At 36.1% G+C, this 14,846-nt stretch overlaps 2 protein-coding genes across 2 annotated transcripts; one reads left to right on the top strand and one right to left on the bottom strand.

Annotated features, from left to right (window-relative positions):
* Positions 1-1,424: 1,424 nt before the first annotated feature.
* On the bottom strand, positions 1,425-5,564 carry LOC102223409 (major histocompatibility complex class I-related gene protein-like). The gene is made up of 7 exons (XM_023344988.1): positions 5,425-5,564; positions 4,569-4,835; positions 3,142-3,420; positions 2,733-3,035; positions 2,077-2,208; positions 1,972-1,988; positions 1,425-1,845 (listed from the first exon to the last, which is right to left on the bottom strand). The coding sequence occupies exons 1-7, from the start codon at positions 5,468-5,470 to the stop codon at positions 1,828-1,830; spliced, it is 1,062 nt and encodes a 353-aa protein (XP_023200756.1). The 5' UTR covers positions 5,471-5,564; the 3' UTR covers positions 1,425-1,827.
* Positions 5,565-6,599: 1,035 nt separating this feature from the next.
* On the top strand, positions 6,600-12,882 carry slc39a7 (solute carrier family 39 member 7). Its single transcript, XM_023344986.1, has 8 exons — positions 6,600-6,771; positions 7,916-8,412; positions 8,738-8,906; positions 9,183-9,257; positions 9,359-9,487; positions 9,868-9,981; positions 10,921-11,117; positions 12,033-12,882. Exons 2-8 carry the CDS (start codon positions 7,924-7,926, stop codon positions 12,285-12,287), a joined length of 1,428 nt encoding a protein of 475 aa, XP_023200754.1. The 5' UTR covers positions 6,600-6,771; positions 7,916-7,923; the 3' UTR covers positions 12,288-12,882.
* The last annotated feature ends 1,964 nt before the right edge of the window (positions 12,883-14,846 follow it).

The raw sequence follows: 14,846 nt of genomic DNA, 5'->3' as shown, positions 1-14,846 counted from the left end.
TGTGGAGTTTGAATTAACAAGCTGAATGACATTTGCAGAGCTACCTGAAATAGCGCAATCACCTTTTTCAGATTCATGTACGTACAGAGCTGTCAGCTGTTGATTTTAAGGACTCTGTGTTGATGCATGTGTAAAATAGAAAGCTGAATAGGTGATTTCATGTATGATCTTTGTCTCCCTCTAGTGGAATGTTGCTTAAACATATCTGTAATATAAAGTCAAAACAATCTACAAATTATACATTTCGCCCTAGATACTGCAGAAGCTGCATAGTGCACATGTAATTTATTTGTAAGAATTAAACATTAATCTGAACAAAAACAAAACAAAAAACACCATGTTAAGAATTTGCTTGGACCTTTAACTATTAGGATTTCTCACCTCAGTTTAGAACAGAAATAATTATGATTTTTTTCAAGAGGCTACTATACAAAAACAAAAGCAAAGTTTCTTACAAAAATAGCCATTGTAGAAATATATCAAAAATAAATATTTTCCTCAGCCTATATAGAAAATTGGACATGTCTTTTCATGTTCCCAAAATGTTTTCAACTTCCACTGTGTGAAGTTGTCATCTTAAGTTTTTATAAATATGAGTACAATGACAAGAAAATATGCAGATAGCACTGCAAGAAGATTACTCATTTTATTAATAATAATTATAATAATTAATAATCATTTTATTCTTTGTGGTTTCAATTGTTGGCTGATCAGCATGAACAGTTTAATTGAAATGAGGCTAAATGTAAAATGTTTTAAGCCACATTATGTAATTCATTAGGGCAAACTGAAAACATGTTTTGAAAAGTTGCTGTTATATTCTAGTTTCAGCCAGAGTGTGTTGGAGTGCAACATCTTTATGTTTCAGTTATGCAGAATCAAAATATTCTTAAGTTTTACAAGCTTCATTGTTACTTCTGACACAATTGTTTCACCTTTATCTTCAAATTCCAAATTCTGACAAATTTTTGCAATGAACAACTTTTGTAAATAATATCTATTTGTGTTTTTACTAATAAATTTGCAGTTGTTTCTTACGATGAGTTATTCAATTCCATTTTAGAACTTTCCTTTTTTCACAAGCATGAAAAGTTTGATATTAATTATTTTAAAAAATTCATGTAAGGTGAAAGCAATTTATTTGTGTCTGATACCAATGAATATGAAATTAAGACAACATGTTGCACATGTAAAATCTGCTGAAGATAAACACTGTTCATGAAAGAATGACTTGAACTTGTTTCGTTTTTCCACAATCAGAGGAATGAAACTCTAAGTGAAAGGTTTCAGTCCCCAACAAAAGAAACTTTACTGTCATTGTCACATTTGCAAGACTAAAAGAGCCATCAGCCAGTGCAATATGCACGCAATAGAAAAACAAAAATTTCCTAAAAAGAAATATATACACACATCTATATAGTAAAGGCATTACAATAAGACAAGATAAGATAAGATTTATTTGTCATTGTCATCAACAGATTACAACGAGATTGAGATTTTCTCGACTCGAGTACATACATTACATACATAATTGGTCAAGCTCCTACATCAACAAAACAATTGTTTTGGTTGTTGCATCAGAAACTGTTCATTCATAGCCCCTCTCACTATGACTGATGACCAGATATGGCTGCACTAAATGAAGCTTATGTCTAATCCAGTGTATTTTCCATCTTTGTGTATATCGCTGGACCCAGCTTAATTGTACACCAAAAACCTTTTACGCAGTACCAGTATTAGCTCTCTCTGGATATGAAGCCATTGAATGTGTGAAGTCAGAGATGTTTCTGAAAGGGTCAATTTATTGACTCTCCCCACAATCAATCTTCATCTTTTAATCCTCTCCTGTAAAGACAAATTGTTAAAAATGAAGTCTTATCTGTTGAAGTGAATATAATAGCATTCACTCATTCCAAAATATTCTGTATATCAGAAGACTTTATTAAATATACTTAAATGGTGAATAGTTACCATAACAAGCTGGAAACCTGAAATACAGAAAATAAGCACAAAAAATGAAGTAGTGAACCACCAGTTAAACTATCAAATACAATAATTTCAAATTCTGTCAATTACCAGAATACTGTTTTTCCTCATCAGTACTTTTCTTCGTCCGGAGGACAACTACAGCAATTACCAGAAGAAGAATGAGAAGAAATCCTCCTACAATTCCTGCAACAGGAGCAGCTGGAAATTCTGGAGAATAAACTGAAAAGGTCCAAACAGATAATAAATTAAGCAGTGCAGATAAAAAATGGCGTCTTTAAGAGTGGATATTGCTTTACAAAATTTGATTTTAACGCAAAATTGTCCTCATCAAAGAAAAATAGTGGTTGTAAATTTTTGAGTACAAGAAAATATCCTACTGCATCTAAGCTGCCATATAATTAAATACATTTATCTAAAAAAGACAAACTCTTGTATACCTTCAAAATAAATATGCACAATATTGGCAGAAAAGGGACAGTCTCTCAATTTAAACCTTCATTTATCAGCCTTATTCTTTCCAATGTATCTTTGGCGGCAATGTTAATAAAGAACCCATGTAATGTGTAGCTGCAACATTGGGATCCCTCTTCATCATTAGCCATCTGTGCACAGAAAGTCTTGTATAATGTCATGTTCATATATGGAAATACCCAGAAAACATATGTTTTTGAGGGAAACGTGTTGCTCAAAGCTCTCAGCTTGCTATCCTAAATAAGCCGTACCGTTGCAGAGGTGTGTCTTACCCCAGTTTGTACGGATGGCAGATTTATCCAGAGTGATTTTTATGTCGTCTCCAACACCAGAAAGCTGAAACACACAGTCGTATCGCTTCCAGCTTTCAGGTGGGACTGATGAAACATTGAGTTCAACACTCATCTGGAAGGTCCCATCATTGTTTAGGAGGATCTCTCCTTTCTCCACATCCTCGTGAATCTGTTCTCCATCTTTTCTCCAGAACATTTCAGCTCTGTCAGGGAAGAAACCTGTAGCGTGGCAGCTGACCACAGAGGAGGGAGTTTTCTGGAGCAGAGATATGGAGGGGCTTTCTGTAGAAAGAAAATACTCTTAAATAAAACATAACATCCATATAATACCTACAAATTTGGGCTTCACAGCTATGAATTAATCACTGTATAAACTGAATAAATGTACCTGTCCTCTGCAGAAAGCTCTTTCCATGGCGAATATAATTTTTCAACCAGTCAGGACATTTGTAGATGTAATAGTTTTTATTATGTTCTAATCTAGCTTTCTTAGCATCCCATATGAGTTTTGTGAGCACAGCTTGTGGTTTTGGAGCAGTCCATGTCAGTGTTTTCAGGTCCAGGGCTAAGAAGTCCTCACCATTATAACCATACTGGTTAAATCCTGTAATTTCTCCAGTCTCATCATCCCACTCACAGCCATTCATTCTCTGTAAAATGTAGGGACCTTAAAGAGAGAGAGAAACATTCAATAAAAATAGAAGAATAGATTTTATCAACATAAAGGCATATTTTGCCTAAAAGCCTTATATACCTATGTAAAATAATGAAAGATACCTGAACTTGTGTGACTGACTGTAGTTTTAGCATGTCACAAAAATTACATAGAACATTTTTAAGGGAAACCAAATTGATCAAATTAGACTGAATTTAGCAAGAAATTAAATGAACAAATAATGCTAAAATTAGGAGAAGAACATATGGATTAAAGCATAAATTTGCAATGAATTACAAAGTAAAATGAAAGCTCTGGAAATTATTTTTTTGATGAAGACATGCACAAAAAGGCCAAAACAATACTCCACAGTTAAAGGACACTGCAGTGCTTTACAGCCCAAAGCTTGTCATGGGAGACATTGACTTTCTGTTTGCTTGCTGTAAAGTTTATGTTACAACAATGGGATAAAACAGACTGGATATGCTGGCAGCACATATCACTCTGTTTATTCTGCCTCAAAAATATCATCTTTATCTATAGCATAGCTACTATGTGACTAATTCTTGAAAATTCCTTTATTCTTGTGCAGCTCTTTCCTCGCAGAGAGAAGCTCCTGTAGAGTTGTTGGTATTGTTTTAAAACAGAATGGAAATACAAATAAGAGTAATAATTGAAATTCAAGATTCTCCAGATACTTTTATTTTACAATTACTTTAAAAGAAAAAGTAAAGAGGAAAGTTGGCTAAAGGCGTGTGCAAAAGCTTACTTCAGGCAGAGCTGCTACTTTATAAAAGTGCCTAGAAAGTATGTGAGAAAAGTAGACGGTTTTATTGAAGTGGAGTAACATGTGACTTAAATTGCCTCAAAATACCTTCTTGGAATCATGTATTTAAAAAGTAAAATTAAAATCTAAATCTACATATTCAAAATCAATATTTAGATTCAGAGTGTATAGTCTTGTGCTTTTCTACATCCTTCTTCCATCTGCCAGGATTGAAGGACAGACTTGACCACAAAGTTCACATGGTGAAAGTGATGAGTAAATATTTATACAGTCCACAGACCTTTTCACTTTAAAATTACATTAAAATAAACCAATCTAAATAAACATTATCAAGAATGTGTCAAAAAGTAGTTAAAACTATACAGCAGATTACCTTCAGTGAGGTTTAGGCGTTGCTTCAAATCATCAATGTTTGCCCTGAAGACATGCTGACTTCCAAGACACTTCTGAGAATACCACTCCAGGTGCTCAGGATTCCTTTCGATCAGTTTCCTCATCCAGTCTTGTTTGGGCTTGGCTGTCTTGATGTTGCTGTCACAGTATCCCACCTGAAATTCATCTACTGTTGCAGCACCAACAAACTCTGGAAAGTCTTCAACTCCGTAGGTAGCAGTAAGAAAATATCTCAGGGAATGTTTCACTGAAGAAAATGTATATTATTAAAAAAAGTAACTCTATACCTACATTCTTACATCAACAATGGACACTTTTTTGGTTCACAAACAAACATGACAACAATATTCTTTACCCAAAGAATTTCACAAACTACATTTAAAGGCTAAAATCTTTACATTAATTTAAACACTAACGGTAGCCTATTCAGTCTGATGTAATATCTGTGTTGTGATTATTTATTTGTTGTGGGACTAAAGATAATCTCTTTAATTCCCTAAGAAAAGAACCACAAGTATGCGTCCCTCATGGGACAATTATCTTACTTTTATTTTCGCTATAAAAGATAACATCGTGATAAAAGACATGATATGACAAAAAGAAACAAAAACAACAACAAAAAAACAACTTTTATTTGTCTGTGAATAGGTTGCCATAGGTGCAAGCGGTAGGTCACAATGAACGGATGTGTAAAGGATTTTATAAATAATATCTGAACTGCAGTGTTTCATTTTTGAAAGGACAAACGCCACGCAGGCCAACCTTTGACTTAAAAATGAAACTATCAGAATATTGCGCAGTCACGGAAAAGGACACAACATACAACATTATCTTACCCGAAGAGGCAACGTGAAAGAGCAACAGTAGACCAAAGTAGTTCATGATTGCGATTTGGTCGCGCTTTTCAGAGGCAGAATAAATCACCTGTATAAACGTAACGGAGCCAAAACAACCTGCCGGAAAGGGGCGTGTCCACTTCCACTGACGTCACATCAAACGAGGAAAGTAAGAACAAAGGTGAGGATTTATAAAAGAGTTCACCGACTGACCCTTTGCACCCTGTAGCATTTTGGACAGACACTTTGGTGAAGGTCGATTTACTCCTAAATTTATTTATTTAAAATTCTAACATGTTAAATATTTCCCTATTATTCTGAATTGTATGTCATATTCCTCTCTTTTCAAAAGAGAAAAAACAAACAAAACACAATACTTTTAGAAACCATGAGACAGGGATTAACCAATCATCTTGAGATATAGGTCGCTCAATCGAACCCTGAGAATTTGAAAACATTTACTTTACTTGCCAAAGTTAAATTTAGCTGTTTGAATAAATCCCCCCTCCATAAGATGGGGACAAATTAATGTACTTCAGTTGTATTTATTCCTCTCACCATGGTCAACAAATCTTATAGAATTGGAAACATTTGCTCTTTATTTGCCAAAGTTACCTGGGGGGAACACAATTCACCTGTTTGAAATAATTTGTCCCATCTCCATCGGAACAAATTAATTTACCAAGTCGTTAACTGGGTTTATTCCTCTCACCATGGACAAGAAATCATGCAGTTTTGAGAACATTTGCTCTTCATTTGCCAAAGTTAGGGTGCAAATGAACTTGAAATATGATCGTGCAAAATACATGTCTTGAGATGAGATACAAACGTGGATAAACTGAACCAGGCCGATAATTCAAAGGACCTTTAAACTCACATTAAACAGTTGAGAAATTTTCTAACATTCAGCTGATTGTCAAAAATCCTCTTCAGTCTCCTTTATTCTGCAAACATTTATTCAGCGGCTGCTAAACTGAACTCCATCCTGTCCTTTAGGATGCTCCTGATGTTCATCTCGCGATATTTCGTATCCTCATATTTTCTTTGTGTTCTTCAAATTACAGGTAAGGTGTTGCATAAGTAGACTTTAAAGTTTCATGTGTGTCAATTCCTGTAAAGTAATTTTCTACTCCTATTCATACATATATTTAATCTCTGGTGTGCAACGGATAGAGACGTAAACATACTTGGAATGAAACGTGTCCCCGCGAGATTTTGAGGAGTTTAGTTGTGCAAATGCCACGTCTGACAAGCAGCATCAACGCAGACGGAACTATCGGCTCCTTTTCCTCTCAGGACAAAAAGTTATTTAGTGGCAAAATAAGCCAATATATTGAACACTATTTGGTAAGACTGCACGGATTGTTTTTCATTGTATTCCGCACTTTGTAGCGATGCTTTGGTTGCTGCATCAAGCTAGCATATGAACTGGTTATTAGCTTTCTAGCTAGCTCTGCTGCAGCTTGCAGAAACCGGTTGTGATTGTTTGGAGGTCGGATTTTACTGTTTACTGTTAGATTAAAGGTGGTTCTTTTCTAAGGGAATTAAAGAGATTATCACTCAACAAATAAACAATCACAGCACAGAGATTACCACACCAGACACCAGGCTGCCGTCAGTGTTTAAATTAACGTAAAGATTTTATATAGGCTTGAGGGATAACTTGGTTTCGTTATGAGGAGAAAAGCTATATTAAAGATTTCTGAAAGCTGTACACTGATAACCTGTTGTGTTCAAAACTTAAATCAAAATCATGTATGTAGTTTTTGGTTTAATGCTAATAGTTTCTCTTCAAGAGAAGAGAAGAGAAAATTCCAGGGTTGATGATTCAACTAAATGTAAAGAAGAGGGATGTTACAGTATTTCATATATATATATATATACCCGGGTGTATATATATATATATATATATATATATATATATATATATATAAATACACCCGGGTATGTATATATATATATATATATATATATATATATATATATATATATATATATACCCGTCTTACTTCTTTCTATCTCTCTCTTTGCTACTAAAACCACGCTGTGCTGTCCAGGCATAGAAGCTACTAGAACTTGTCACTGATTGCAGTAGAAGATCTGAGTCCTGTAAGATGTGAGGCTGGTGGATCCGACTTGGTTCACATATGCTCAGTTTGATTGAGATCCGGGGAGTTTAAAGGCCAAATCATCACCACAAAGACTGTGGTGTGCTCTTCATGTCACTCTTCGACCAATTTTGCTTTGCGCCAGAAGGTGGCAGACATCGCAGAATACTGTTTCTCTCCTGACTGGTCTGTGTCTACGCAGTTCCATATGCAAAACGCTGTGATTTACTCCTATATTCTGATATCCAAAATTATAATTTGCCTTGTTTACATTTTTCTTTGCTTATATTGAATTTATTAACACAACATATCCATAACAGTTGTCAACAAAAAACAGAAAATGTTAAGTTTTTTATTTTTCTCCTCATTTCTCTTTTTCATAGGGTCTAATATGGGCTGTTTACGTCTGCTGACACTGACACTGGCTGCTTCTGCTGCACTGCTGTTAACCTCTCAATCGGCTACGGCTCACAGCCATTCCCATGACGACCATGGGCATGACGACCATGGGCACAATCACCATCACCACGGCCACTCCCATGGGGAGGATGACGGACATTCCCAGGGCGCTCGGGTGAAGATGTTCCACGGAGCGAGCAAGTGGAGCGCTGAGGCCAACCTGCCGCAGCACGAAGAGGAGCAGCACCATCACGGACATGGACACGCACACTCCCATGATCACGGACACGCACACTCCCATGATCACGGACACGCACACTCCCATGATCACGGACACGCTCATTCCCATGATCACGGACACGCACACTCCCATGATCATGGAGACACACGTTCTCATGGACATGGACACTCACATGGAGCAGAGAGAGCAAAGAGAGAAGCAGATGGAGAGAAGCGTGACTTAGTGGAGCTCTGGACTCAGGTACGCTCAGAGGAATGTGTTGCTATAATCGTAAAAATGTTGATATAATGGTAACAAAGATGAAAAATCTTTCTTTGTTTGAAAAAGTAGAAGTTGTCACGTTGACTTCTTGGTGATCCGTTTGGAGATTGATATCACATTTTTTGTATTGAATTGATCTAGAATAACATTTTTTCTGCCTAACAAACAGTCTCACCACTAAGCTACGAGTATTGATCACTATCTTTGATCATGATCAATTCTAACTTTACAAGCCCGGCCTCTTCCCCAACATGTAACGTTTCTGAGGAACGTCTGCTATTGAGTTGATTTTTGTTTTCTGCAGGCAATCGGAGCCACCCTGCTGATTAGTGCGGCTCCTTTCCTCATCCTGTTTCTGATCCCAGTCCAGTCCAACAGCGACCAGCACCAGAACCTGCTCAAGGTGCTGCTGAGCTTTGCTTCTGGTGGACTGCTGGGCGATGCCTTCCTGCACCTCATACCACACGCTCTTGGTAGATTCTCTTTTGTTTTGTTTCGTAGCTTATACAAATGTAAAGTTTTACTCAGAATTGTTTACATTTCCACCACATGAAATCATACTGAAAGTTTTACATAAGAGTACAAATAAAAGAAAAATTTAATATTTTGCTGTTTTATTGAATATAATTGCTCACAGTCTTTCTGTTCTGTTTCTAAAATCCTTTATTTTACAGATCACAGCTGCAGACTTTGCATTTTGACTTTTTAAATTTAATGCCCGTTTCCTTATGTCATTGTGTTCTGCATAGAGCCTCATTCCCATCATGGAGAGGGAGATGAGGAACATGCAAGCGAAGAGTCACATGACCACGGTCACTCCCACGGTATTCCTAGATACCTTTTTCACTCAGCTGTTATGTGATAAAGTCAGCGATATTCCATATCTATATTTTCCACCTGTGAACTAGAAACTTTTCCAACACAGGAGCCGCCCATGGTCACATGATGTCTGTTGGTCTGTGGGTTCTCGGAGGAATCATCGCCTTCCTGGTTGTTGAAAAATTTGTGCGTCTGCTGAAGGGAGGACACGGACACTCCCACAGTCACTCTCATGGTGGGAGAAAAATTTCTGAACTTTTTACAGAATTTTTTTACTTTCCTAAGATTAATATTTAGAAATATTTTCAAATATGTTTCTGCTTCTGATGGTTTCTGGTCCACTGTGTGAATTTAAAGAAATGACTTATTTAATCAAATACATTATAGTGTATACAGTACTCTGTGAATGAACAATATGGCACTGATAAAAGAATCTTCAAGTCTGGACACTTTTAGTGGACAGAAAATAAATAAAGATGGCAAGTGTACTTACATCTCCTGCCAATATGCAATTTGACCACTAGATGTCATGCTGGGCTGGATTACGTCGTTTAGGATAATTGATTTTTACCTTTGTGAGGTAAATTATACATTTACTGGATGTCCAACTTTCAGCTGCTGCCAAAGAAAAGGACAGTGATGGAGAAGAGGAGAAGGAAAAGAAGACAAAAGAGAAGAAAACAAAAAAAGGTGTGAAGGCGGCAGAGCCTGAGGAGAAGAAGGGCACAGGCGAGTAATCTAATTTCCTGGGAATTTTCCCTATCGCTACCGTTCTCCCCTCTCAGGTTCCCTCAGGACTTAATGTAGGAGGTGCTTACAGTTTTCCTCTTTGAAATTTGACACACTTTCAGGAAGCATGATCAGTTCTCAGCACAAAACATTTTTATAGTCAAAGATGACCAAAAATGTTTTTTTCTCATGAAAAACAAGCTCACTTTAGGTGTAGAAGCTTTGTAACTTATGCTCTACAATGATAATCTCATCCTGGCCCAAGAGCAACAAAATAAAAATACATTGTATTTATTTTTTACAAACATCCAAAGGATGTATTTAAATATTCCCACAACTTTAACTGCAGTAAAAGCAACAAGAAGGTATCAATTTCTTAATTTTTTGAAAAATATCTATGATTCTTTAGAAAAGTGCACACATTTAAAAGTTGACTTGTTAACTGTTTGAGAACATTAAAAAACATCAGTAGGAGGTGCGTCTAAATCTGGGTAACTTCCCTACAGATGGAACAACTTCATAAGGAAATAATTATAATTTAAATAAAACATTTTGTGGTTCATCAATTGTTTTGTTTTTTTCTCCATGCTCTTTTTTTCTTTTTGGTTTGGTAAACTAAATCTTACTCAGTAAAAAAACAAAGTTGCTTGTAAAAACAATTTTTCAATTTGAACTGACAGACTACATGTGGTTAAGCAGAATTATTATTATACATATTCTTATTTGATGTACATAAACATGCCATTTCTGTTTTGGAGAAAGCCTAAACTTGAGCTGGTGTTGCTTGAATTTATGTAACTTTTCAAATTTGACATTTTTCAGGTGTTGAACGTACCTGAACATGTTATCAATCATTACTGATAATGTGTCACGGTCATATTATTAAACATTAAATATTATTACTTGGTAAAAACTGTTTTTTTTTCTCCATGGAAACAGAAATCAAGGTGTCCGGTTATCTGAACCTAGCAGCTGACTTCACACATAACTTCACCGATGGCCTGGCAATCGGAGCGTCATTCCTGGTCAGTCCAGCTGTTGGCGCTGTCACCACTCTGACAATCCTGCTTCATGAGGTCCCACATGAGATTGGCGATTTTGCCATTCTCGTCCAGTCTGGCTGCACTAAAAAGAAGGTATTTGCATTTACATTATGTTTTATCATCTACTTTTTAAAATAAACATCAGAGACTTTTAGCTTTTTCAGTTTTGTCATTTACGTTGATCTTGAAATAATAAAATGTAAAACGGGTACAGTATATACCTTGTATGTCCTATTTTATTGTATTTGAGTTCTTAATTATTGTTCTTTTTTCCTTACACGTCAATTTTGTCCTTTTTTCTAAAGATGCTGTTTCAAATTGGTTATATTTTCCTAAAAATGGAGAATTTGACACAAACTCCATTAGTGTAAAAACATCAACATTTTCAAAAATGCAGCAGGTTTGAGTATGTATTGTATCATTTGATTCTGCAGAACAGATGGCTCAGTCTTTCTGTTTGTCTCAGATGTCAAACTCAGCAGCATTCACTCTGGAATGATTTATGTGCCCTTATAATGAAACCAGGGTTTCAAATTTCAATTCCTGGTTCAAAGTTTTTGCGTCTTTTCTAAGTTAATCCAAAGTTGTCTGCTAACAATCAAACATTTTCCCATGCAGGAACCTTAGGCATAACAGTGGGCTTAAATTTGAGATTAGAATTAGTGAAATATTCTGTAGTGTATCGTTACAGGTTTAGTTAAAATATAAATATTTCTTTGTTCATTAAAATACACAACTAAAAACAGAAAGTTACACAATATTTGAGTATGAAAGTATAAAATGGTGAAGTATGTTTATGGGTATCATATGAAAGTAGGTTAATTTTGTAACAATTAGGAATTGGTAAAGTTGGTAATTAACCCACATTCCCTAATAGTAACCTAATCATTTAAAGCACATATATACTAATACTGTTAAATTATAATTTTTAGCATTCCTTCAAAATGAGAGAAACAGGAAGTGTGTAATAATTAAGCTGAGTTTCTATTGCTCCTCTCTGTGCATCAGGCTATGTGTCTGCAGCTGCTGACCGCAGTGGGAGCTCTGGCCGGGACGGCTTGCTCCCTGCTGGCTGAAGGTGTGGGCGCCACGGCGACCGCCTGGATCTTACCCTTCACAGCTGGCGGGTTTGTTTACATCGCCACGGTGACGGTGCTCCCCGAGCTGCTGGTTGGCCGCGCCAGTTTCGGCCAGTCTTTGATGGAGATTCTGGCGCTGCTGTTTGGCGTCGGCATGATGGTGCTGATCGCAGAGTACGAATGAAGCGCTTTTCTTTGGAGCGGACAGAAACTTTTACAGCACAAGAGAAAAAGAACAGAGACACTGACAGGGAAAAATACGCAACATTTAAATGATTTTTTTGTTTTTATTGCTTTTTTTTTTCTTATCAAATTGAAATTTATGTTGTCTTGTTTTTTAACCAGAAGGGTCAATGTTTTCTGAAAATAAATAAATAAATAAATAAATGAGTGGATAAAAACTGATATCAGGATAAGGAGTTCTGCAGTAGAATGGTCTGTAAATTCACCTGCCACTTATGTTCAAACAACCGTCCAACTTTCAGTGTGGCTGCTGCATAAAAAGCAGAGCAGCTCCTCAGTACAAGAGACGAATGTTTGTTCTACAGTGACCTGCAAGTATAAAATCCTTTATAAAAAAATCTTTGTTGGACACTGAATGTTAACTTTTATTTACATTCCATGCAAAATGATGATGTTGCTTTTGCTGATGTGGTCAAACTGTGCATCATGTTTTAAATTTCATTTAATTTGCTTGAAGAAATATTTTTCAGTTCCTTGTTTTCCTGAGATGAATTTTGCTGAATGTCCCCAAATAAAGGCTAATTATTTTCTAAGTATTATCTGCTTCTCAATTAATATTAATATCAAGTGTATAACCTTAAAGAGAACTTATGTGACGGCACAAACGTATTTAAAACATGTTTAATCGAGCATCAAACCTATCCGTGATCTAACTGGCCAAGCCATCGGAGTAACAAAAACTGACTAGTAAAAACTCTGAATCCCAGAATGCAAAGCGTTAACCCATTTTCATGCACAGCAGTAATCCCTGTGATGTTATAACTCAACAAATTTCTGGGCAGCAAAAAGTTCCTCATCTTTGTCGACAGCAGCTGCAGCATTTGGAAGAACATGTGTGTGAACTTCTTCACCTCAGTTACAGAGTGAAAGATTGCAACACTGAAGAAACTTTGGATCCAAAATATAGTATGTACAAGAATAATATAATCAAGTAAATGTACATTCAGTGTAATGCTTTTTTTAAGCCAAGATTTGCTTTTGAACCCAAAAATGTTCAATCTGAGAAATTTAAGAGATTAGTCCATAACATTTTAAACACAGTATATGAAATGTGAACTAATTAATGATGGCTGATCATTATTAATTAGTGATCTGGATATAAATGTTTATATCCGGAATCCTGGAGAAGGCATTCCTTCTCCAGGAAAGCATTCCTGAGAAGGAATTCTTGTATTCCCGTAACAGTAGTGTACAATGATAATCAGGTTAACACATTCGCAAAAGAAAGTGAAAGAGGATAAAATTTCATGGGGACAATCAAAACCTGCCGTTTATGTGCCAATTTCTTTCCTCTTATGTTTCTTTCAGTTTTACAGTCTGCCACACCTAAAATCCAGGGGAGAGAAACGGATTATAAAAGGTTTTTGTGAAGGTGTGGTGCTTTTCCAGAAGTGGCTCCTCCTCCTCCTCAGGACCTCACATTTCAGTAATACTCTGACATAATTCCTTTACTCATTACAGTAATAGTGACCTTTTTCCTTTTTTTTCAGGGAAAAGAGAAAATTTGGAGAATGAATGCCCATGAATATTATTATGTCATCACTGTTTTGGTGAAAGTCAGTTCTCCCTGGTTAAACTTCTTTCATGCCCCATTCTGTGAGGTTAGGTTATCCTGAGTCTTCTTTGTAGTTATGCTGCTACAGCCTTAGGAAAACTGAACACTTTTTCTGTCTTACTTCTGATACTCTCCAATTTGCATTATTTGCTGCTATTTCAATTGTAAACTTTTTGTTTTCTGGGTTGTTTTTCTCTCCATAGAGGCTGCAGCTGGTCTGGCGTTCTGTTTGCCTGTGATACATTCCTGGAGGAGGGAATTGGCTGAAATAATTTTGCCAGTAACTAAATGTTCTCCGATTAACTTATTTTTCTTTGTCTTAGAAAGTACTTCTTTGCATCTTTGCATTTTGCATCAGTTCTGATTTTTTTTGTGTCTTCTCAAACAGGTGGCCCATCAGCAGGTTCTGCTGGAGGTTTCTTCCTGTTAAAAGGAGTTGGTCCTCTTTGCTGACGCTGAATGCATTTTGCATACTAAGTTTCAGGGATTGCTATAAAGTCAACAACACAACACAAGATATTGTCTACTGTCACAACTTGGTGGTCCAGAAGGAGCAAATGCTGCAATTCAATGACTTGATGCATTTGCTTTGATAGAAAACATTTTAAAATAATTTGAATAATAAACCACTCCAATGAACTGTTTGGCAACTAAGGTTAATTGGAATGTCGGTGTAATTGAGCTGATACGACTTTTTTTGATGACATATGTTGTTAATTCTGTTTTTGATTTTCCATCATGATGGCCGGAATTAGATAAAGTGCCAAATACCAGAAGGTTTTGATCCAGTTCTTTTGTAGAAATAAAAGCTAAAGTCTCTGATTACAGAAACAAACCCAAAGCTCTTTATGTGTTTTATATATTGTGTTTCGTCAGCCAGCATATTGTTGCTTACAAAGGAAAACATCTGATACTCAAAGACAGTAAGCAGACCGGTGTGCTTTA

Source organism: Xiphophorus maculatus, chromosome 13 (assembly GCF_002775205.1).
Source record: "Xiphophorus maculatus strain JP 163 A chromosome 13, X_maculatus-5.0-male, whole genome shotgun sequence".
NCBI lineage: Eukaryota > Metazoa > Chordata > Actinopteri > Cyprinodontiformes > Poeciliidae > Xiphophorus > Xiphophorus maculatus.
Note: the sequence above shows the minus strand (reverse complement) of the source record. Positions and strands in the feature narration are given on the sequence as shown.